We start from the raw sequence: 24,109 nt of genomic DNA, 5'->3' as shown, positions 1-24,109 counted from the left end.
TTTTTGCAAGAACAAACAACACACAAATTAAAATAAATGTTTTAAACTAATACTTAATAGAGAGCAGAAATTAATAATGGATTCATCTATAAGCTGATTGATAGAAAATCAATCAGTTACTACATTTACACTATATATGCTTTTAAATGAAGAGTTACCAAATGTTTTACAAGTTAAACTGTTTTAATACAACACAAGGCAGAATCACACAATAACACACACACACACACACCACAACAACCACAGACAACACACAACACACCCACCACACACACAACACACACACACACACACGTTACAGAAATATTTTTCAGTTCTGGTAAAATTAATACCAAAGCCAGTTCCTGTAATTTTGTCTTCAGGCCACATTTGCGTCCGTACTGTGGTTGTAAACTACATACACACTGCAAAACAATAACCGCATGTGTCTTTGCAGCAGCTGACAAATGTCCTCCTCTCTGTGTGGATGTTAAAACATCCTGCGTCAGTGGCATGTGGGGCACCAGAGAGTGATAGGCCCATGCCAAATCTGTGTCTCAACGCCTGGTCTAAGAAAACACTATCACTATTCCAGGACTCAAAGTTATTTTATTGTCATCTGCCCATAGTCGATAATCAGTTGTTGTTGCACTGTTTGCTGCTTGTTTGTGTGTGTGTGCATGTCAGAGAAAGCAGAAAATAAATTCCTAGTTGACACAAAAGTTTGGTTTGCCTTCATGAAAGCTTATGTGTGTGTTTATGTGTAGATTTAGAGGTGTCTGTTTGCTTCCTGTGAGGTGGGGTAAAGTGTTTGTGGCGCTGGTGAGGGATTGCGAGGGGTGTCTGGTTTCCTGCTCTTGGAGGTTGACTTTATGTAAATGAGCCGAGGGCCTCAGATCTGGGGGTCGAGCGGGGGGCGGGGGATCTCACACACACACACGCAAACGCACAGAGAGAAAAGTTGAGCATCTGACAGAGCGAGCTCAGGTCCGTTCTCCGCTCTGCTGACAGCTGCAAGTCCCAGCAGCTCACCACAGCTAAACCTCCTCATGATGAAGGAGCGCTGCAGCCGGGTGCCACCTCTAACCATTCCCCCTCCTCCTCAGCAGCAGCAGCCGGCGCCCCGAGCAGGACCCGTGGGTGGATGTTGCCTGGGAGTGGCTGGGCAGCGCTCGGGCACCATGTGCACCGTCTGTTCTGACTGTGTTTCTCTGTGTGCCGGCTGCTTGTTGACAGATGAGGCGTACCAGAAGCTGGCCATGGAGACGATGGAGGAGTTGGACTGGTGTCTGGACCAGCTGGAGACCATCCAGACCTACCGCTCTGTCAGCGACATGGCCTCCAACAAGGTAGGAGAGGCTGCATCTATTTTTATTTTTTTCATCCCCTTCCATCATTAGTATAGGAAATGTTCAGAGACACAGGTTGCCTTTAATTTACTTCAATCAGAGAAACTTTTTTTAATAATGTTCCATTTATTGCAAATGTTTAAAGAGAAAGGGTTCTTTGAGTAAACTCTCAAAGCTGAGCTGACTCTGCAAGGAGAGCTAATCCTTCAGCATAATAAATACATGAAAGACAGTTTACAGAAGCCAGACACGCTGTACTGTAGCTACCTGTAAACATAGATGAATTTAGCAAAGTCAAAGTGTTACAAGCGTGAACATGCACAGTTAGGGGGCTGCAGCAGTAAGCAGTGTTGGCATGAGCACTGTCAGGTTACAAAGTCCATCTGCACACATGTGTGACTAAGACTGAATGTTACTCATCAGCTGATTTCCACCGAAACCATCATAGAGGTCCATTAATTTCTGATTAATTTTTTTTTCCCCGTCTGACTGTACTCTGAATTAAAAAAAGGAAGTGCTGTTTTTTTGTGTCTTGGCCGGCTGTGGCCTTCTTCTCATCTCTCTCGTTTCTTCTGCGTCACTAATTGTATGTGATGTGCACCAAGGTTCAGTTCCTGGTTTTTTATTTATGTAACCCCTCAACCATATTACTCACTGACAGAGCATGAAACACAGCTATACCTGGCTGTGTCTTTACAGTTTCACTTCTTATTGCTTGATTGAGTCTAATGTATGTACTGGAACTTATCTCGACATGTATCTAAGAATTACTGGGTTTGGTTTATGTTTAAAGTTAGTTACTAATTCAGTCTCTTTTAAATGACTTTAAATAATTTGTGTTGTTGCTGTCGTTATTTATACCTGTAGAAGCAGCAGCAGCAGGGTTGCAGTGCCCTTTAGGGCCCAGTCAAACCTATTCTGCATTCTAAGTTTGTCCTCTCATTACTAAAAATAAATTTCTCCATCCATCCATCCATTTCTTTCCTGTCACATCCACTATGATGGAGACTATATTAGTTTAACATCTATCTTGAATTTTCAAACTTTTTCAGAAAAACTTCCAAAAGTGGTTTGGTTTGGTGGTCTTTAGTTTTTGTTGCCCTCATTCCACCCTTCCTGTCGAACAACTTATCATGGTCCACTGGTTATTCCATTTGGTTCTGTGTCATTGATTGTGTGTGATGTGCAACAAGGTTTAGTTCCTGCTTCTTTATATAAGAACCAGGAACTTGACAGAGCATGACACAGAGTGGTACCAAGCAATATTTAGCCACATCTTGTAGGTCCCTTGATTTATTTGTTGCATTCTCTTAGTACTGATTCCCTTATATGAGTTGCATTCATACTTTAACCTTGAGTATGTTCATCTGTTTCATGTGAATGAATGGCAATGTTACTTTTTTACATTGGAATGGAAGGCCGTGAGGTGGCTATAGTTTAAGTAGCAGGTCTTATAATGAAATCATGATCTACATATCAGTCTTTTATTGGTAAATCAATTTTACACTGAGGTGTATACTGCAAGCTGACCATGGAGATTGATTTTTAATTATTGACCAACAATTGCCAGCCTGCTTGTCCCTCTTGGTCCATAGACTTCACACTCAAATAATGTCATGCACAAAAGTGTTTCCTTGTCCTGGGAAAGTCTTTAAAATATTGAATCTTCATGGTTTAAAAGAAAATCATGTTAAATAGTAATAACTGACCTTGTTGGCAAGTTGGGCTTTTTTTGTCAGCAGCTCTATAGACTTTTTTTATTATGTCGTTCCCACTGGCCACCTGTGGTATTGCAGCGAAATAAATCCCCTCCCCCAAAAAATCAATTTCCTCATCAATAAAACTGTTGACAGGACACCCTCAACTGGGCATAGAAAAAGGACTAGAAAAGCATGTTTTTCCCCAAAAGTTATCCCAATGGGCCGAGTGGGAACATGTGGGTGAGCCTGACACAGAAGCAAACCTAGAAGCAAGAAAACTATTTTCGTTCATGTTCACTGTGCACCATCTTTGATTCCAGTACCCAGTTCTTATTATGCAACCAAGGCTATGACGGTAACATTACAGCTATAAGAGTAATGAGTCAGTAAACATGAGTGTTGTATCTAACACAACTGGAATTACACCTTAATCTGCTGTAGGTGTGACATCCTATGAAGTTACAGATATCCGCTTTTTTGCTGACTCAAAACTTTCAATACTAAACACTTGTTTGTATCCTTTGCTAGTGGTGATAACATCCCAGAAGGATGATGCATAGGCTGAGTAGCTAGCAGCTGTGTGTAATAGAGCCTGAAAAAAGTTAGTCAAGTGAGCCAAGAGGATAAACTTGTTATTTCTCATAAAACTGGACAACAGGATGCGAGGGATCCCGCAGTGGGTCAAACACAATAAACTAGAGAGGAAGAGAGAGAACATTTCTGTGTGAGTGTGAGGGATCCATGCAGACCCCTGGGCAGAGTGACTCTCTCTTCCTGTCTCCTTCCTGATCCCCCCCGCTCTCTCTCCAGACGACAATAGACATCCCATCATGCCCGTTTGGGTGGTTAATGGCTGTGTTTATTTATCTCATTGCTGTCGTCATCTGGACACACATCCAACACTGACAGTCAGCTGGACTGGTTTCAGTTCAAGAGACATGAGGATGATTGAATCACAGGATAAATATTATTACCCATGTAAACAGACAGAGATGAATATAAGGTTACAGGACGGCAGGACGCGCACAGGAGAGATTAAAGAGAATAATGTCCACCATACAGCAGAATTAAACTAACAGAATAATTAGCCCTCTTTCGAAATTGTATCTTATCTTATCAAATCTTATCACACTCACTGTTTTTTAAGCACTTTTGCAATCGCAGAAAAATTGTCAGGACTGAGCCAAAAACGTTATCTGCAGGAGCCTCCCCAATTTGAGAAATTCCAAAATATCCCAACTGTAGAATAATGAAAGGACGGCTCTGTCCTGCTTTTTCCAGGAAAGACTGCAAACTTCAGCTGCTGGGATAATAAGACTAACGTAATTCAACAAAACGAGAAGTTGAAAGTAGTTTGACTCATGGACGGATACAGCACGTTTCAATGTCTCATATTTGTCTGTGGTGAATGATTATTACAGGAGGTCGTATGTTTCTCTCATAGTTAGCAGAATATCTGAATTTTTGTGTAGAGAACTTAGGGAGTGTTGGACATGACTGATCTACAGTGGAGCATATCAGGTGGCACAGTGTGCTTTCTGTGTATTATGGCCGTCTCTCATTGATGTGACTTTGGCAGCTGGGTGAACGTGTCCTGACACGCAACCACCTGTGGATTATATACAGATAAGGAGTCCTCCGTTTATACATGTGTATCTCGTATGCATGAACTGTTTGTGTCTACGTGTGTTTGAGTGCGTTATGTGTGTCTATATTAACAATAGGTTAATCCCACTGATATCTAGGCTATCTTACATGTAGCCTTGTTTCCAGAGTAAACTAAAACATTACACAACCGCTGGCTCTTTGTCATGTGGGTCATTACACTCGACCTGGTTTTATTAACAAGAACATGCCTATCAGCTAATGTGACCCCTGACTACCTGTTGTATTTAGGATGGAAAAACTGTTATTCAAGCTGTTGCAGAGTATGAAACATGAGTACGAGGTGGGTGAAATGCGAGAAGCTGCTGTACCTCCAAGGTGAAGTGCAGGGGGCTGCGGCTGCTGAGGACTCGCAGTACGTGACTGTCCTTGTACAGTAAACGGGTCATGGCCTGTTGTGAGTTGGAATATTGTTCTGTGTGAATGCTGTAGGCTGTTATTTGAAACTAGGGCTGAAGTAATACGTCTAGTAATGAATTAATCAATTACCAGAAAAAAATGTTTTTGGTATGGTATCCATTGTTTGAAGGTGCAGTCAGCGAATATCTCCTCATAGTCTGCTAGCTGTCTGCGCTGAAAAAAGAAAAGTCTTATTTTATCTAACCCCCAAATTAAATTTACTGCCACATAAGACAGGAAGCATCAAATGTTTGGCATTTCAACGATCAACGATTTCTACCAATAGGTGATAATTTATTTTATCTCGATCGATTATTTATTGCAGCTCTAAAGATGTTCCCTTGGGCCATGATTAACTGTGATGGGCTCACCATTGTGGACATTTTATAGCCAAAAAAAAAAAAATCGTTCAATCGAGAAACTAATAAGCAGATTAATTCAATAATGAAAATAATTGTTAGATGCAACTCTGGAAACAGGTTGCTGTTGAGCCATTGCTTGTGTGAGAAGAACAGAGTTGGCCAATATCAGCCTGTTGGTTAAGTTGTGTATTGTGTAATGCTTTGTGCAGTGACCAGTGTTAGGAGGGAAATACAGTTATTTCTCCTCCACTAGGTAGTAGTGAAGAAGTTACATTAACAATTGGATTTTGGACTGCTGTATAATGTACACCTATTCACCAAAAAGCAGCTTAGTGATTTTTGTTCCAGCGATATTCTTCTATCACAGCACTCTGGTGTAAACCTTCTTAACTCAAGGACTCTTCCTCTGCCTTTTGCCATTTAACCCTAACTACTAGGAAAAAAAACAAGCTACCTTTCGTTGAAGTTGAACTTCAAGGAAATTTACTGTGTTCATCAAAACAGGAAGTGTATAGAATGATCAGCGCAATATTGACAGTGTACACCTCCGAGCTGTGAGAGACGGCTGCATGAGTAGTGAACAGCAGGCAAGAAGAGCAAGAAGCAAGAGGCGGGACTACCCCCATGAAGGAGTGTGTATGAGGCAGAGGTCTTTCTCTCTCTCTCTCTCTCTCTCACATGCACATACACACACACACACACACACTGTGATTGCTCCACATACACAGGGTGTGAGGTAAAGCCTAGTCAGACCTCGCAGCCCAAAGTGAGTCACTAGAGCTGTGGCGTTTCCCGGCGTCAGAGAGCTAAGGCTTGGTCCTTTTACTCATGCTGTAGTCAGACTGAGACACCTTAACAGACGGCAGCCCCACTCTGCTCTGCACTCTACACACAGCAACATGGGAGCCTGCTGCTTTGACAAGAAAGAGAGGAAATTAGGGAAGCTAAATGGTTGGAGAAAGGTGAGTTTACTTGATTTTACTTCTGGTGGTATCTTCATGGGCTATAGGATTCTCTGTCTTTAGTGCTAAAGTTTTCCGCATTTTTGAACATGGTGTGAATTTCACATGCTGTGATTATACTCTTTTTAAACTCAAAAAGTTTCAGTTGATCCTTGTTTGTTGCTTAAAGTTATCATATTAACAGGACTTTTAACATTTCACTGCTGCGGATGCTGAATGCGTGCTTGAGGGTTTTTATCCTTTTGAAGAAAATGTGATGTTGAGTTATTGTAGCTGCACATTACTGAAGTGCATGTTTTAATGTTGAAAGCAACGTGCATTTTCTATTTGTTCGATTTCTATTTATATACGTTTTCAGAAGTTCGTGCAAGAGGCAGTGGTGCATGAATCCTGCTTTTCAGAACCCTTCTGCATCATTTCACATGACGCTGAATTTAGACGTGTCTAAGCTTAAAACACAAATTCACAGATTTGTGGTCATTTTGTAACACACATCTCTTCACCCTTTGACTTAATAGCAATGTTAAATTAAGTGCTCATTGTAGTTGGCATTTCTGTCTCTGGATTTTTAAATTGTCTGTCCGTCCAGATACAACTTTACCTTGTGGGATTACTTACACTTTTCTCCCTGGGTGTTGAGAAAGATTGCAAACCCTGTTTTGTTTTCCTTGTTGAACTGATTCCCACCCAAGTTATTAATTGACCTACAGGTGACAGTAAATTGTACTTGGTTTGTATTGTGCATCTGCTGTTCAAAAACAGACAAGAAGAAAAAAAAAAGCACCAAAATGAGCATGTGTGCTCGTCTTCCTCTGGCAGGTGTAAATTGCTGTATATAAGCACAGTACCAAGTCAGGTCATCTGGGGAGTCAGGTAGTGGCAATGTGGTTAAATACTGCTCAGTGGTTGGTTGTCCAAACACATGATGCACAATGAAGTAAATATTTCTGGGTTTTTTTCCTAAACGCCAGGGGGATGCCATTATCTTTGTTAATGTTATTACATTTAGCTTTTAATATAATTTGAGCATTCATTAACGTCTGCAGTTTGTTGAGGATTTGTTGCTTTAAGCATGTCTTGTTTCTTGAGCTTTCAACATCATGTCTTGGTGTAGTACTGCCTCTATGGTATTTTACATGGGGGTACTTTCTGCTTTTGATGCAACCAGACCTCAAGCAGGCACAGTTGTGAAGCCTGTTAACTGTTCTCCTGCCAAAAATGGTGTTGCACACCACATCTGAGTGTGCTGACGCCTTGAATAGCCGGGAGTGATGGGAATGAATCACTCAGCTGAGAAATTACTTACTTGCTTTTTATCTCTTCTTCCGTTTTTTGTCTCCTGTTCTTAAAGGTGATTTTTCAATACATCTTACCACATAATACAGGGTCAGAGACACATGAGCACACTCTCTCATACAGACACACATTAGCATGAGTGAGTGAGTCAAAGGAAGTGAGAGGTTGTCAGGCCGTCTCTCAGAGTTGTCTGTAGCTTTACCCAACATACGCACGGTTCATACGTAGGTAGGTCCCCTGATCTTTACAGAGTTATGTCACTGACTTTGCCATAACATCGATGCTACCACACTGCGTCACATTCTGCCAAAGCGAAGGGGGGATGAACCACAACCGCTGCCTGATTGCTGCTAGAGAAAAAAGTGTTTTGCGTAAGTCAAGATGCATACTGTAAATACGAGATTATATTGATAAACTGATATGAATCAGAGAATTCAGATGGAAAAGAAAAAATGTAGTTCCAGTAATTATTACTACTTTTTAATGAAGCTTGGAAGAGTTGTTAAGTGAAAAAAATATGTTAAAAGTGTAACTTCATAGTGTACTTGAATTAATCTTCAAATCTTCCACCCCCGCCATTGTAAATTCAGTTTAGTTGAAAGACTTACTAACATTTGTATGCATGTTTTAATATTTGTTAGAAAAAGAGGATTTAAAACAGGTTTATCCATAAGTCAAGTTGTACATTTCTGTCACTCCTGGGTTAAGGGGTCAACGCTCTCCAAATACTGAGCTGGCTGCTCTACAGGAAACTGAGCATAGTGCACCCACTAGTGGCTCAAAGGCACAACTTCAATCTGAACCTCATTCGAATCTAGACAGAAAAGAAGCTGGACTGATTGAGAAGATAAAAAATTGTAAAACAAAAAAAAAGGATTGACACAGAAAAGAGAATAGGAAAGACACTTGAGGATAGGAAGAAGCAGATGGCTGAATTAATAGAAAAAGGATATACAGTATGTGGGTATGTGAGAAAGAGATACCCACAGAGCTCTAAGACGCTAATCCTTCTCCAGTGTCATGGTGTCAGTAGGAGGTAGAGAGGCTTCCCTTCTGCCCCTGAACAAACAATAAAATCAAACACACACTGGCAATAACACACTCATACAGAAACATATGGGCATGAGTGTGTAAAACATGCATGTGACATGTCAGCATCAACTGTGCTTAACTGTAGATAATAGCATTTGTAGGCTGCTGCTGTGTGTGTGTGTAGGTATAGGGGTGTGTGTGTGTGTGTGTGTGTGTGTGTGTGTGTGTGCGCTCTGAGGCAGCCTCTGGGTAAGCATAGCTCTTCAACACATTGCAGAGAGACATCCCCCGCTGTTATTTCTGGTTTCTTTATATATTATGCAGTGAGCTATTATATAAAGCGCTGCCTCCTCTCTTTCTTATTTATTTTTTTCTCGCATCCTACCTCCCTGCTTCTGGTTCTTTCCCTCAGTGGGAGGATAATCCGGAATCCTCTCAGGGAAGCTTTGATCTCCCCCTCATCTTTCCAAACTCGTACACACACACACACACACAACCACACACTTCGGACCGAGAGGCTCTCTGGGAACTTCTGTTTACAGTTTCCCATGGATTTGGATTGGCTCTGAAGTGCCAAGAACTATGGATGTTTTCTCAGTAGCGAAGCATTGCAGCCGTCCTCAATGTGTTTTCACAAACAAAAGTCGTGACTACATTGACAAAAGCACAAACGTGCGTTGAAATTGGCCAGTGGTACTGATGTAACAGTATATTCCAGTCAGGTGGACCTAGCCTTGTACACTGCAGCAGTATCAACACCTGCTCCAAGGACAGCCCATTGATTGTTCCAGCAAGGCAGACAGACAGAGAGATTGATGACTGTGTTGGCAAGTGGCAGCCGGGAGAGAAATTGACATGTAAGTGGTGGAGAGTGAGGGAGAGGTGGAGCGGAGGGAGGGGAGGGGTGGGGGTGGGGGGAGATTTTCAGTCTGCGCATCGGTGGATGCGAGGAGAGGCGATGTGTGTGGTGTGTCCTCGTGACAGCTCAGCAGCTACACCACATGTCTGCCTGAGAAGGAAAGGGGGAAGCCTCTTCTCTCTTCCTTTCAAAACAGCCTCACACTGGCCGCCTGATGCTGTTGCCATGGCGTTGGGGTGTTCTGGTAATTGGCATATACACTTACTCACAGGCAGAGAGAGAAAACTGTGGGCTGTTGTCACCTAAATTGGGGGAGGATGCAATTATCTCCCATCTCTCTTTATTTTTTCCTTTTTTTTTCCTTCTCTGACCGTCTTCCCCACTCTCTTGTTGTCTCTCGGTTGTTAAAAATAGCCTTCCACGGACACCCTGACAGCACCTAATATTGGGATTGGGATGCAGATAATGAACAGGCTTATGAGTTCTCCACAATGGCCGCTACACTCGGGGATGTCAGGAGACAACAGAAGACTCAAAAGAGGGAGAGGGAGAGAGGAGTGGATGATAATAGAGATAATGGCGATAGAAATACTGTCGCTGTGCATTCACATTCTTCAAAACGTGCCCCGTCCCCTTTCCCAACCCTCATTGTTTTACTGTAAAGGGGAGGCATAGCTGTATGGCTCCATGACATTCCTTCACAATGGCTAATTTAAAGGGAATTACAAGGGATGGGAATCGAAAAGGATGGGGTTTTTCTGCAATGGTTGCACAGAGAGGAAAGAGAGGAAAAGTTGTACACCTGGAATCCAAGTCTGGATATTATATGCCACTCACTCAAACATCCCTTCAGAACCTCATGTATACACCAATGCCAAGCTGTAATTAGGGCTCCCCCATTCTCCCCACTTTCTGTCAAATCATGTGTTCTGAATAGAGCGTGTTGCTGGGGCTGGCAGACTACAGCAGGGAAAAAAAGAGACAGAAGAGGGAGGGGGGGAATGAAAAAGAGAGAAACATGGAGAGAGAGAGAGAGCGAGAGAAAGAAGCAGGTTAGGAGGGGGAGTGAGCGCTACAGCAGTGAGAGCAGCGAAGCAAGACAAATCCAGTGGAGGAACCCCCCCTCCAGTCAGATGAACATCGCTGCCTCACTCCCTCCTCCTCCTTCTCCTCCTCCTGTCTCCATCGCTGTTTTTTTTCCCCTCCTCCTCCTCGCTTCTTCTCCATTATTCATCAGTGTGCTGAGAGTCCCCAGCACACAGCTCCAGCCGATCCACCGAGCCTGCTGGATCTCCCCCTCACATAGCCTGGCTACTGCTCCTACTTTATCCTACGTCCATCCGTCCATACCAAGGCATGGAGACTCAGAGCTGGCCCTTTTCTGCTGCTAAGAGGGAGAGTGAGCCGTCATCAAGCTGCTCTTTTAGCCGCTGAGAAGAGAAACACTAGAGGAGAGAAGAGAGGATTTTTTTGTCCTTTTTGGTGCTGAAAGAATCCTGTTCGTCTGCCTCTTATTTTTCCTATTGGATTACAGTTCTGGCTTTGTGTAGGAACGAGAAAACGGGGTCCAAAATGCCTGAAGCCAATTACCTGCTGTCGGTGTCTTGGGGTTACATTAAGGTGTGTGGCGCTTATCTACGTAGCTTGTCGGGATAACACACTCATTTCATTGTATCTCTCTCTGCTGCGATGCTGTTACATTAAGGGCCAATTCTAAAGAAACTATGGTTTTTGATAATATCTGCTGTTTTTGTGGAGCTTTTCAGGATACTATGCTAGCCTAATTGCACCAAAAGATATTTCTATCATGGTGAGGGGGGTCTGACAGAAGGTTGTTTTGTGGCTCAGGCTCCATCTTGAGCTCTCTGCAGAGCCGTGTGTCTATTTGTATGTGTGTTAGTGTGTATGTGTGTGCACGCACTTGCATCAGTCTGTCATAAACAGCTGCTACTGCAGTGCCTGGGTCTCCGTGTACTGTCAAATGCATCTGTCTCCCTTAACTGTTTCATCTATTTAAAACTGTTGTTAATATAAAAAGTACATGAATATCGCCAAAATGCTGGAACAAAGAGGAATGTAGGAAGCAGTGTGCAGATTTTCCTCTTGACATCATTGAAATTCTTGCACACTGATGTATGTAAAACAGCTAAATAGGCCCCAACAATGTGATTCAGTGTAATAAAACTGTAAATTGGTTGCATGGGGTGATTTGCATTAAAAGGTGATGGCCTCCCCACTGGTAACACAAATAATGATCCGCACCCTAATTAATTACAGGGGGAAAAAAAATAAGATGTGTCCCCCCACTGATTTTACGCTGTAATTAAATAATATCTTGAGCTGGTTGGAATTATACTGGGTACTGCTGTATTTTCCATGGAATCCTGTAACATAGTTACTCCCAGGTTTTCCCTCAGTGGAAACTGACGACATTTTTTTCCTCTCTCTCACCCCCCCCCCCCCCCCTTTCCTATTTCTCCCTTGCAGTTCAAGAGAATGTTGAATCGGGAGTTGACGCACCTATCTGAGATGAGTCGGTCTGGGAATCAGGTTTCCGAATTCATCTCCAACACCTTCCTAGGTAAATGAAAGTCTTGTGTACATGAACCCAAAATCACACCAACACTTTCACCAATTTGGTCCTTATAATCCACCTAAAATCACCACAGACTATAATTATGACCCGTATGTTCACCAAAAATACAAATATAAACGCATATTTTGCAGGTTATGCAGATCCCCATTCCTCTGTTTTGCTGCAATGTGGAGGTTCAGTCTTTTACATGTTAAGCTGTGCAAGTTGCTCTGGCAGGCTTTTCTGTGGGGGCGTACCATAAAACACTGCGCCATTAAGCTGTCTCTAGATGTTTATTGCAGCAGGCTCAGAATGGCTATTAAAATTGAAGTAATAAATACATTTTTTCAAAAGTATTAAGAGAAAAATAAAATTATTTAAGATGGCTTTCTACTGTGAGAAGTGTCATTTGACTGTCAAGGGAGCTTGTTAGCTAGAATCAGAGTAAGTGGATTGGAACTGGATGCTGTTAGCATGGGTTGCATGTTTTAAGTCTGAGTATGGATGGCCATACTTGTATTTATATTATCTTTAGAACCATTGCATCTGCTATTTTTTGGCACCCACATGTACAGAATGTTTCATGACCCTGGTATCGAGCCACACTATTACTTTAATTAATTCAGTGAAATAACCTAAACCAGGACCAGTGAGACAATCGACCGATTTTCCCCGAATGGATTAAAAGTTCTGTTAATTTCCACAGAAGCATGGCGGTAGCTAGAGGACGAATACACAAAGCTCAGTAATAGATAAGTGAATGACTTGAAGGTAATACAGATTGACAAACAAAACAATAGAAGTCAGATTGAATGCACACAGGGTTAGTTAAGATTATTTATAGACACTGTGCTTCCGATCGATTGGCATCCTGATCTGGTGTAGTGTTGTTGGCGGATCCCTCGCCACCGGATCATAGAGAGTGAGAGGAGGGGTGAGGAAAGACGGAGAAGAAGCAAACGAGGGAGGGTGGGAGGGAGCTGACTGCAGTGAAGGAGAAAATAGAGGTACAGAGGAACCCCCTTTGCTGGCAGTGAGATGAGCTCGGCAGATTGGGTGACTCATCACCGTCTTAATGCATCTTTGTCAGCAGGGACACCTTGTTGTCCCCCCACCTCTTCCCCCCTCTGCCCCGAGAATCCAGACAGAGATCACTATCGCTACGATAAAGAAATCAGGATAACCCTGCTGGCGGTAGAAAGAAAAAAGAGGTAAACAATTAATGAAGAGTGGGGTAGAAAAAAAAAAAAGGCTAAACCAGCACAGCTGGCCTGGTTTGGCCTCAGCTGACCAGTTGGGCTGTTTAATCCTTCCATCCATTAAGATTAGTATCACATCAATAATGCACTTATTTCTGTTTTATATTATTTTTTATAAAAGCATCCATTCAGGGTCAGAGAAATTACATTTTCCTGCCATATGCCTGGTTCTGCAGAGGTCATTCTTAGATGCAACGCAAATTCAAATTTGAAATGTTTCACCTGATGGTGTGGCGGACAATTCATCGAGGGTGATTTCAGACCAGGTTTTCTGACTTTGCGTTAAGGATTGTTGGCCGACAGCATGCTGGCCATTCACGTGTGCCTTTCCCCCGCCACAGTTGTCCTCGCAGCATAATTCTGTCATAATTCCCTTTGATCGTCCAGCAGCAGAACACACCTAGTTTAGGGAATATACTGAGGGAAAAGTACCCCTGCCCCACCTCTTCCTCCCCTCGCTCCCCTCCACTGCATCTCTCACAGGAGAGCATATGGAGGAGGATGAAAAAGACTCTGATGAAATCGAAATAAACGTGGGAGGTGACAGAGGAGCGAGAAAAGTAGAGAAAGAACAGAGAAAGGGGACAGATTTTTTTTTTTAGTTTATCTGCTTAATTTTAGGAGGGGCAATCTGCATTTAAAATGCGAAAGAAGAAGAGATAAGACATGATGAGACAAGCTAATTGCGAAGGAGAGGAGGGAGGAAAATAAGAAACTAAGAGGGACTATCTATGTGACTGGCTGACACATTGCAGGCCAAACTGCGACACAGAGACTTAATCTGGTGAAATATGGAAACCAGGATCACTATGACTGTGCTAAAAGCCCTCCTGAGCAGTTTATCAGTCATATCAAGTCAACTGTGGAACAGAGTGCATGTCGTTTACTGTATATTGCCACTTACTTATGTAGAAATGGATAATAAGAATGACACTACAAACTTGTCTGTCTCACAAATCTGATTTCTCTCTCTCTCTCACACACACACACACACACACACACACACACAGACATACAGACCACACAAAAACCACACAGCAGTGGTGATAATGATGGCTTGTAATAAATTAGAGGGCAATATATTGCTCTTCCCCTTGTTTCCCACGCAGCACATGTCTGAGAGCGCTTAATTGCCCATTCTCAATTACAACTGGAGGACTGAAGAGAGCGAGAGACAGAGAGAAAAGAAGAGAAAACAGTGCAAGAGAGAGGGAGAGCATGAGAGTGAAAGTGATTATTTGAATTACAGCTGGTAATTGAATAACCCTCCACAGGGGAAGGCTGATAGGCCAGCGATGAGCTGAGTCGAGATAGATGAGCGCGCGGTGCACATACATGCCGATAGCCGGCCCCTGCAGGGTCTCATTCAATTCTTCTGTGATTGCAGTAAACACAAGGGCCTGGTTGGTTATTCTAAGAAACTTGGCACGTTTTGTGTGTTTATTTTTGGATTAATTGTGAAGCGTGGCATATTATTTATAATTGTTTTTTCAAAGGAATATTACATGAAAGCCATGCAATTTTCAGTGTATTTTTGGACTTTCTATTCACTTTATATGGGCAGACCAAACATAAAAAATCCCACTCTAGACTAAGTGATTTGATAAAGCTGTGAAAGATGCGGCAGCTTATTGAATGGCCGACTTCATGGAGCTGCCTTAACTGTGTAGAAGCCCCAGCACTGTCTGTCAATGGACTGACCTATAAGAGTGAAAAGAACAGGAGATGAGATGCGAGACACCTGCTGAGAGACGGGGGGGGGAGAGGGAGGGAGAGGGACAGAGACGAATGAACAGTAGGAGCTCAGAGAGAGACTGCAGGTGGACGACAGGGAGCATGAATGAACAAATGAATGGAGGGACAGATGATGAATGAGTGAATCGATAAATCCCTCAGGAATTACCCAGCTGCAGGTGTTTCTATAGTGCACCTGGGTCCTCAAGCAGCCCACGCATTGAAATCGCTTTTTATTGAGAAGTAGATTACTCATGCTGAATGAAGTTTAATGGAAATTTTAAGTACTTCTTGCTCACACTTTTGTAAAAAACAAAACAAAAACAAATCTCTAATTTTCCCCTCCCTCAGACAAACAGAATGAGGTGGAAATCCCGTCACCGACGTCCAAGACGCGAGAGAAGAAGAAGCAACAGAAGCAGCAGCTGATGACACAGATCAGCGGGGTCAAGAAGGTCTCTCACGGGCCCTCACTCTCCGGCAGCAGTATCTCGCGCTTTGGCGTCAAGACTGATAAGGAGGAGCTGCTGTCCAAGGAGCTGGAGGACCTCAATAAGTGGGGCCTGAACATCTTCACTGTTTCAGAGTACTCTCACAACCGGCCACTTACCTGCATCATGTACGCCATCTTCCAGGTACGAAGCATCTCCAAATACATAATTGTTGCCTTCTAATTATAATTTTTTCATTACTGATGAAATGATCCACACTGATTTCTAATTATATTATGATGTTTTTCTAGGAGCGGGACTTGTTAAAGACATTTAAGATCCCCATGGATACGTTTGTGGCCTACATGATGACGCTGGAAGATCACTATCATTCAGATGTTGCCTACCATAACAGCCTGCATGCTGCTGACGTAGCCCAGTCCACACACATCCTCCTCTCAACTCCGGCCCTTGATGTAAGTTACAATATACAGTCTCAGTTGTACTTGTTTTTAGTAATTGGTGTATAGCTTTCAACTCTGGAGGTACAAAAACCCCACCTCTGACTTGGACACCAGTGTTAATATACAGAAATAAGGGAAAACTAAATTAGAAGAATTCTGACATCACCCCGTGTGCCACTTTCCTGGATAGCCACACCAGCTTTGAAGAGCTCAACATCTTTCCATTGGATCATCTTTTCCCCCTCTCTGCCTGCTTAATTTTACTCAGAGAATATCCCTTTCTTTTTTCCGTACCCTATTAGATTTTTCCTGCATGCATTTTCTTGCAGCTCTCCTTAAGTTGGAGTATCTGTTAAGACACTGCACAGTCAGGTCTTCAGATCATGATTTACCCTTTCTGGTCCTCTATCTTTCATCTATCAAAGCCAGCAGACACACTGTTACCCTCTCTCACAGTGACATTTTACAGAAAGGCAGCCTTTGAGAAACAACTCAATTTCTTGAGTCAAATTACGGTTGAAAATCAGATGCTAACAGCAACCCTGGGTCTGTTATCCCTCACATACGGCTCTGGAAATCAATAGTTTGTGGGCAGATGCTATGTTGATGCTATTTTTATCCTCAGAAATAGTTAAATGTTCTTATTTCCCTCCCTCTCTCCCTTTCACAGGCGGTCTTCACAGATCTTGAGATCCTAGCAGCCATCTTTGCTGCAGCTATCCATGATGTTGACCATCCTGGAGTATCAAACCAATTCCTTATCAATACCAGTAAGTCAAAAATATTACTCAAGACATAAAGTTATAACACTATAAATAATAAATATATAAATCATGCATTTGTTGCTTTCTTCAAAAAATAAATAAATTGGTGCTTTAAACAACCAAACAGAAGAACTCGTAACAAAGATTAAAATATGAAAATCTCTTTTTAACACCTTCCCAGACTCTGAGCTGGCACTGATGTACAACGACGAGTCTGTGCTGGAGAATCATCACTTGGCTGTGGGATTTAAGCTACTGCAGGAGGATAACTGTGATATCTTCCAGAACCTCACTAAGAAGCAGCGGCAGTCCCTGCGCAAGATGGTCATCGACATGGTAAGATATCCTGATTCCTATTCTTTTCTCTTCTAATGGGATCTCAATTTAAACCAGAACCCGTCCTCACGATCCTGATGCTGACAATGTTTTTCTCTTTTATTCAGGTTTTGGCCACTGACATGTCCAAACACATGAGTCTGCTGGCTGATCTGAAGACTATGGTGGAGACTAAGAAGGTGACGAGCTCTGGAGTGCTGCTGCTGGACAATTACACCGACAGGATACAGGTTAGTGCTGTTTTTTTAACCTCTTCTTATCTTAAAGTGTAATAATCACAACAAAAAACGTACATTATATAGACGCGAGTTTGTTACTGGACATACCGTAAGCTCTGCACCTCTCTTTTACCTGCTTTTAATAGCTCTAATCAATAGCCAGTAATGGCGGAGGTTACTCAGCCAGTGATCATTAGCCGGCCTCCTACATAGCTGACCTCTGCTCCCTCTGTCACTCCTTTTCTCACTCCATCCATCTTCTTTTTACCTTTAAGTGCTCCCCACACTTTCCCTCTAATGGTCTTTCTAGGATTTCGTCTTTATTAGACTGTTGTGTAGACTGACCTCCTTTCATAACAAAGAAAGCACATTATAGAATTATCCTTAAATATATGTTCTATAAGAATCTAATTTCTCCTAAATCTAATTGTGGTAAAGTAATCACAGTAACCACACTAGGCTGTATTGTTTTTAGCATATTGGATTGTACACGGGAGTAGCTCAGTGTTTTAAGAGCTACTGAGTATCTACATGATGACATCTTGAAAAATAAAAATTTGAAAAAAGCTAAATTTAGAGATTCTCAGGGGAAATAACAAAAACTGAAAATGATGAGCCCAGTACAGCGGAAACAGGTATTTACTAATCTGCAATTCTGTATTATTTATAGGTGCTGCGTAACATGGTGCACTGTGCTGACCTGAGTAACCCAACCAAGTCCCTGGAGCTGTATCGTCAGTGGACTGATCGGATAATGGAGGAGTTCTTCCACCAGGGAGACAGAGAGAGGGAGAGGGGAATGGAGATCAGCCCTATGTGTGACAAACACACAGCCTCAGTGGAAAAGAGTCAGGTACGCAATCAAGGACATAGAAACTGGGTTATGCACAAACGTGGATTTAGAAATTCACATACGCGCATCAAAATGTTCTCACTTCCAGTTCTAATTTGTTTCCTTGCTCCTTTCCAGGTGGGTTTCATCGACTACATTGTGCACCCTCTGTGGGAGACCTGGGCCGATCTGGTCCACCCAGACGCCCAGGACATTCTGGACACGCTGGAGGACAACAGGAACTGGTACCAGAGCATGATCCCCCAGAGTCCCTCCCCGCCCTTCTATGACCAGGGCACTCACGGACATAGCGGAGGCACTGGGGGGCAGGGAGGCGGGGAGAAATTTCAGTTTGAGCTGACCTTGGAGGAGGAGGACTTGGATGGAATAGAGAAAGATGGTGAGGAGGAGGAGGACGATGAAGAGGAAGAGTTAGAAGAGGAGGAGGATAGTCTAGGAGATTCTCGTTCTCCTCCCCTGGACTATTTGGACGGTCAGGAGCATGATGAGGCCAGCACAATGGAGCCCACGACGGCAATAGAGATTGTGACACACGAGGCGTCACCCACAGACACATAGGGCTTCCATCATCAGGCTCACATGGTGATTTGAAAGTTTTTGGAAAAAAGAGGGGAGATCCTCTTGCAGCTGTGCTTTTTAATAAGCCCACAGAAGCAAGGGCTTAGTTTCGTCCCGCACGGAGGGCGTCTTGCACTTGGGTGTTTGAAGCCAGACACGGACGGACAGTTTCAGTGAAGCGGCTTCAGAGTTCTCAGGAAATAATTACTGCGAACATTTTAAGTCTTGATGGACAGCCGAGACTGAGAGTGGAGCTTGAAGGATTTCGGCCAGTTTGGAAAATGGTTACTTTTCTTTTCTGGACTGGCATTAAATGGACATTGACACTACTGAGAGAAGTTTTGTACCTTAAGACTTTTTTACAGATATGATATGATCTAGAAGTAGCATAGAGTAAGATCTACTGATGGAGACACATTTGTATAGCAAGAGAAAGTGTTTACTTTTTTCCTGTACCATTTGTCAAAGGACTTTTGTGTGCCTTTTTTACTATTGTCTTTATAATAGTTTTTTATTTATTGAACACTCTAGTATGTCTGTGAAATGTTTAGTTTTTTTTCTTATCTGAAAGAGCAAAATCTTTTTTGTATGTTAAAAAGAGATCAGTCTTCCATGTATTGGGCAATAGAGAAATCCAAACAAACGTCGACAAACAACTCTTGGACAAACTCATCGAAATAAGAAAACATCAACACCAACATTATACGCACATTTTGTCACATTTGTTTTTCAATCTGAGCACAATGCTTTTCTTTACACAGAGAATTCAAACGTTTATGTTCACTTAGGGTTCATGTTACATGTTTAATTTGTTGCTCTCTATATCAGATGTCGGTCAATGAATGTCTGAAATACATCATCTATTTTCATACTCCATCTTTTCTCTTTTCCTTTGTAACGGTCTGCAGACCATTGGGGCTTCCTACATTTTCACACCAAAACTTGACTATTGATGCAACATGCTCAGCAATTATATGGCCAGGTATTCCTGCTAAATATTCAGTAAAATTATTGGGACATTTCAATTATACGATTTCGTCTTTTCATTTTTGCATCCAGTTGTTGTCGTGTTGGTGTGAAATAGAGGTTAGTCCGGTTCAAACCCTTATAACCTACAACCAGATGAAATGAGCAGAAATACAAGCAGGTCTAAAAACATCCAGCTCGTGAAAACAAGCTGTTTAGTTCTATGGAAGAATGAGAAATGAAGTCTGTCAAGGACGAAATGCACAACAGCGGTGAATCTATTTTTAGCCCACAGGTATGCTGCAGTCTTAATAATCCCGTTAGTTGGAACAGGTCCTGACCCCAGACCCATCTGATGTAATGCCCCCCTGCCCCTCCGCAATCAGGCCCAGACCAGATGATTAAAGGTGCTCTTACAGCTGCCTGTCTGAAAGGCGCTCTCATACCCTCATCAGCACCACTATTCACATGGTTTACAAACCCCTCTGGGCTCCACAGACACGACCCCAAAACAATCAGGCCGGCTATTTTCTTCCTCACGATAAAAATCCCTCAAGTGCGGCGTCTGCTCATTGACGTCAATTGAATTTTGTCCCTTCCCCCTCCACTGTATCAGGTTTCCAGGACAGTCGGGTTATTGGGATTTGGCACAGATGGAAATGCTGGATTCCAGACTGTACCCATATGAAAAAGGTGCTCTAGTTTTAAAACAAACCAAAAAAACACCTCTTTGTTTCTTCATTAATGTGTTGGAGAATATTGTTTGAAAATGGTTCGCAGACTTCACATTTCGGCTCCTGTGGCTTCCACAATTTTTTTTTATAATGTTCTAGTTGCATCTAAAATCAAATTCCTCCATTTTCACATTGGTTTACTGATATACTCAAAGGTACTTCATCTAATTTCACTCCACCATGCTTAAGTGGCAATCGTTTGTGTGCAGTATGAAAGGTTTTGTATGTGTGTGTGTGTGTGTGTGTGTTTCTGTATGTGTGTGTGTGTTTGGATGTGTTGACTTTGTCATCAGGCCTTACCCCTCATCACTCCACACCTTTGTCTCTACTGTTTGTTGCTAGGAGCTCAAGTTGGTCCTTTTTGCTGTTTATAACAGTGTGTATTTATTCTATACTTTAAGCTTGTAAATAAGAAATACTGGTTCAGTGTAAAATCTATTTTAATTTATATGCACTTGCATTACCTGGAAGTGGTGGTGTCTAATGTGTAGAAGACTCTGGATTAGAGTCTTTTTATATATGTATTATATATTGTTTTTTTATATATATATATATATAAAATATATATAAGTATATATTCGCACAATGTTTTGAGTGCCCAGCAGAACAGCAGCTAAAGAGACATTTTGTTGTTGTCACATGAGAACCTTGTAACTCCAAAGTAATCTTTTTAATGTAATGTTATATTAAGCTTATTATGCATGAATATTAAACCAACATTGTTTCTCACTTTGGCTTCACTTTGAAATCTTAATTTAAATCATGGTATTTTTCATATTTGAAAAATTTGTCTTAAATTTCAGCTTAGTTGTATTTCATAAATAATAGCCCAAATGTCCTCATTTTGTTTCTTAGATAACTTTTTTTTGATGGAAAACTATTTTTGTTCCAACTGAGTTTTTGAAGCTACAAGGTTTTCATTTGACAGCGGCATATTTGGTAACCCCGAGGCGTCATAGAGGACATGTTAAACTGCGTAGGCTTGGATATAGGATACATACAAGCTAGACAAGGAACACAGAAGCTTAGTCAATGCTTGGTATCAAAGTACACAAATAGCTTATTTTCTCTCAATGGCTTGTCACAACCTAAGCTTCTCCACCCGGCATTTGAATGCAGATTGCTGATTTACAAGGCCAGATACAGGTTCGACAAACACAAAGCGATTGTCTCCTTTTACACTTAAGGCACTTCATGTAAAAGTAGATAACACGGGGACGGTATTGGTAGCATGCTACAATACGCCCGGCACTGACGTGAATCGTTCTGAATTAACAACAAAACATGATCTTATGTAACTGATTGTGCTCATGTGTGAACTCTTTCTGACCAAACTTGTTAGCAGTTTTGAAATTCAAATTTGTCAGTATTAACATTGTTTATCTATGTTCAAGCTTTTTTTGGTCCTAGTTGTGTCCAAATGGTTAGCCAGATTTAGCACTATCTGCATGAGAGATGGGTTTTTTTATTGTCGATAATATGTTCAAAGTCCACCAGTTGTTGCAGGTGGGTTATTAAATGTTTCACACAATGTATGGTATTATATTGTATATTGTGTTCAAAAATAAAATCTGAAATACTTTTTCTATTAAGTGATTAAAAGCAAAGCATGAATATATTCCTTCTGTTTCTGCTGTTTTTTCCCCCTCATGGCCTACTTTTCTTAACTCTGGGTGTGAACTACAAATTGGGTCACAGGCTTGCTTCTGGTGGGTTCCCACATGTTTGTCATGTTTCATTAGGCTGTGTCCCAATACAAAACTGTATTTACTGAGCACCTGGGTCTTGTGCTGAAAAAAAAGAGCCTCTAGTATTTAAAACAGTATCAACAATAGTCTCAAATCCCTGCTACTGGCCCCTAGAGGTCTGTGCTGCTGCTGACACCCAACCTGAACAAAGAGCTGTGAACCAATTTTCCGACCAATGCCATTGCAAAAACATAAAATTATTTCAACTCGAGAAACATTACACTGTAATATAGCAATGCAACAGAGCAAGTCTCCATTCAACGGTTTTACATCAGTTACATCAAACATGCACATATTCACAGCTAATAACAGCTATTTACATTATTGATTTAACTATAAACGTCAGATAAGTGAAAAAAAATGCCCATCACAAGATGTCATCTTATACACTACTGAGAACATACCTATTATTTTCCATTTCTACCAATAGATCCTCCCAAACATTAAACACTGGACCTTCATATTCCTTCTTTTGTCCAACAAAAAGCCCAAAACCCAAATATAAAATCAAATTACAATAATATAAAACAGCAAAATGTCAAATTATTTTCGGTTTATCGACTAGTCAAATAAGTGGCGTTTCAGGACTAAATAGATTCTAGTGGGCAGGACAGTGCTGTAAGAATTAGATATGGCTTAGTGGTAGCCCTAATTGTAAGAAGTACTTCACAGGCTATCTTACAGGAATACTATTAGAGTCTGAGATTGTATTTATTTAAATGTGGCTTTAGTTTAAAGTTCCCACAGTTAGTCCACCACAATCCAAACAAAAAAAATAATGAAGCCACTAAAGGTCAGGGGACCCTGGCCCGTCCTGTGAGAAAGAAACCCATCAACCTTAAACCTCAGGACAGTGCAGTAAAGTGAAGAAGAATTAAATTTACATTATAGTCTGCATTAGTACATCTGTCCTATGTTACTCTTCATTCTATTTGATGTCACTGTGTTCATCATCACAGAGGTTCAGCTCTAATGTGCTGAGACAGGAACACAGTGTGACACAGACTCAGCACCACGGCCCACACACAATCTGACAGGACTGTCCTGATGCGACATAAAGGCCCTCTCACACACACAAAAAAAGAAAATGAACGCAATGCTCATCTTTGCATGTGTTGAATTGTACGTACGCACACATAAATGCGCTACAGATGCCTGACAGAGCGAGGACAACATGCAATAAAAAAGGGACACAGGTTGGAATCGAACCTAGGCTGCTGCAGCAGGGACTCAAACCTTGCATATGCGGTGCGCACTCTACCAGGTGAGCTACCATGTGGTCATTTATAAAGCACTTCACATTTTCCTGAACTGTAAAGTCTAGACTACAGGTGTGTGCCGCACAGTTTTATAGATCTGAATATTTTCTGGCAGAAGAAGATTCAGAATTTTGTCAGTACGCAGAGTTTTAGGATGGAATCTACATCACATTTTATAAATGACGCCCCTGGCATCCGATGGTGTTCGATGCCAGCTGTGGTCACTGGGTGGCTGATGAGCACAACTCTTGCCTGATCGCCCCACTCTAGCTATGGTGCTCATTCTGGCCCCGCTCCCCTCCTCCTCCTGGCAGTCCAAAGCGCCTGACTAAACAAACCTCACCCAGTGCTTTAAGCTCAGTCCGGGTACAGTCAGCTAACAGGCCTGCAAGCTAGTGGCAGCAGCTATAGTGTTGTCGTCTATTAGGGGACAGCCCTAGTTTTCTGATATTTCAAAACAATTTTTCCTTAGTGTGGTCCATCTAACCCTAGAATGGAACGGAAATAACTCAGTGGTCTCAGTCTGACTCATTTGAAATTGTACGCAAATTAATCTGCACATACTGTGCGTATTTTGGTGAAATTGTGAAACTCTTCATTATTCTCG

The 24,109-nt window shown here is 41.9% G+C and overlaps 1 protein-coding gene across 4 annotated transcripts in view; it reads left to right on the top strand.

Moving 5' to 3' along the window:
- Nucleotides 1-22,109, top strand: part of pde4ba (phosphodiesterase 4B, cAMP-specific a) — a 124,848-nt gene extending 102,739 nt beyond the window's left edge. For 2 of the 4 annotated variants that reach the window (XM_035652814.1, XM_035652815.1), the window contains exons 6-14: nt 1,216-1,328; nt 12,091-12,184; nt 15,523-15,806; nt 15,914-16,078; nt 16,737-16,836; nt 17,012-17,166; nt 17,274-17,396; nt 18,055-18,237; nt 18,355-22,109. In XM_035652814.1, the coding sequence (XP_035508707.1) occupies nt 1,216-1,328; nt 12,091-12,184; nt 15,523-15,806; nt 15,914-16,078; nt 16,737-16,836; nt 17,012-17,166; nt 17,274-17,396; nt 18,055-18,237; nt 18,355-18,795 (1,658 nt within the window). In that variant the 3' untranslated portion in view covers nt 18,796-22,109. Of the gene's footprint in view, nt 1-1,215; nt 1,329-6,155; nt 6,417-10,815; nt 11,224-12,090; nt 12,185-15,522; nt 15,807-15,913; nt 16,079-16,736; nt 16,837-17,011; nt 17,167-17,273; nt 17,397-18,054; nt 18,238-18,354 lie in introns of those variants that run through there. The other 2 variants (XM_035652816.1, XM_035652817.1) reach the window with 2 other exon arrangements.
- The last annotated feature ends 2,000 nt before the right edge of the window (nt 22,110-24,109 follow it).

This window comes from Morone saxatilis, unplaced genomic scaffold, assembly GCF_004916995.1.
Source record: "Morone saxatilis isolate NCDOM2014 unplaced genomic scaffold, NCSU_SB_2.0 Contig12, whole genome shotgun sequence".
Taxonomy (NCBI): domain Eukaryota; kingdom Metazoa; phylum Chordata; class Actinopteri; family Moronidae; genus Morone; species Morone saxatilis.
The sequence above is the reverse complement of the archived record's forward strand: the minus strand, read 5'-3'. Positions and strand labels throughout refer to the sequence as shown.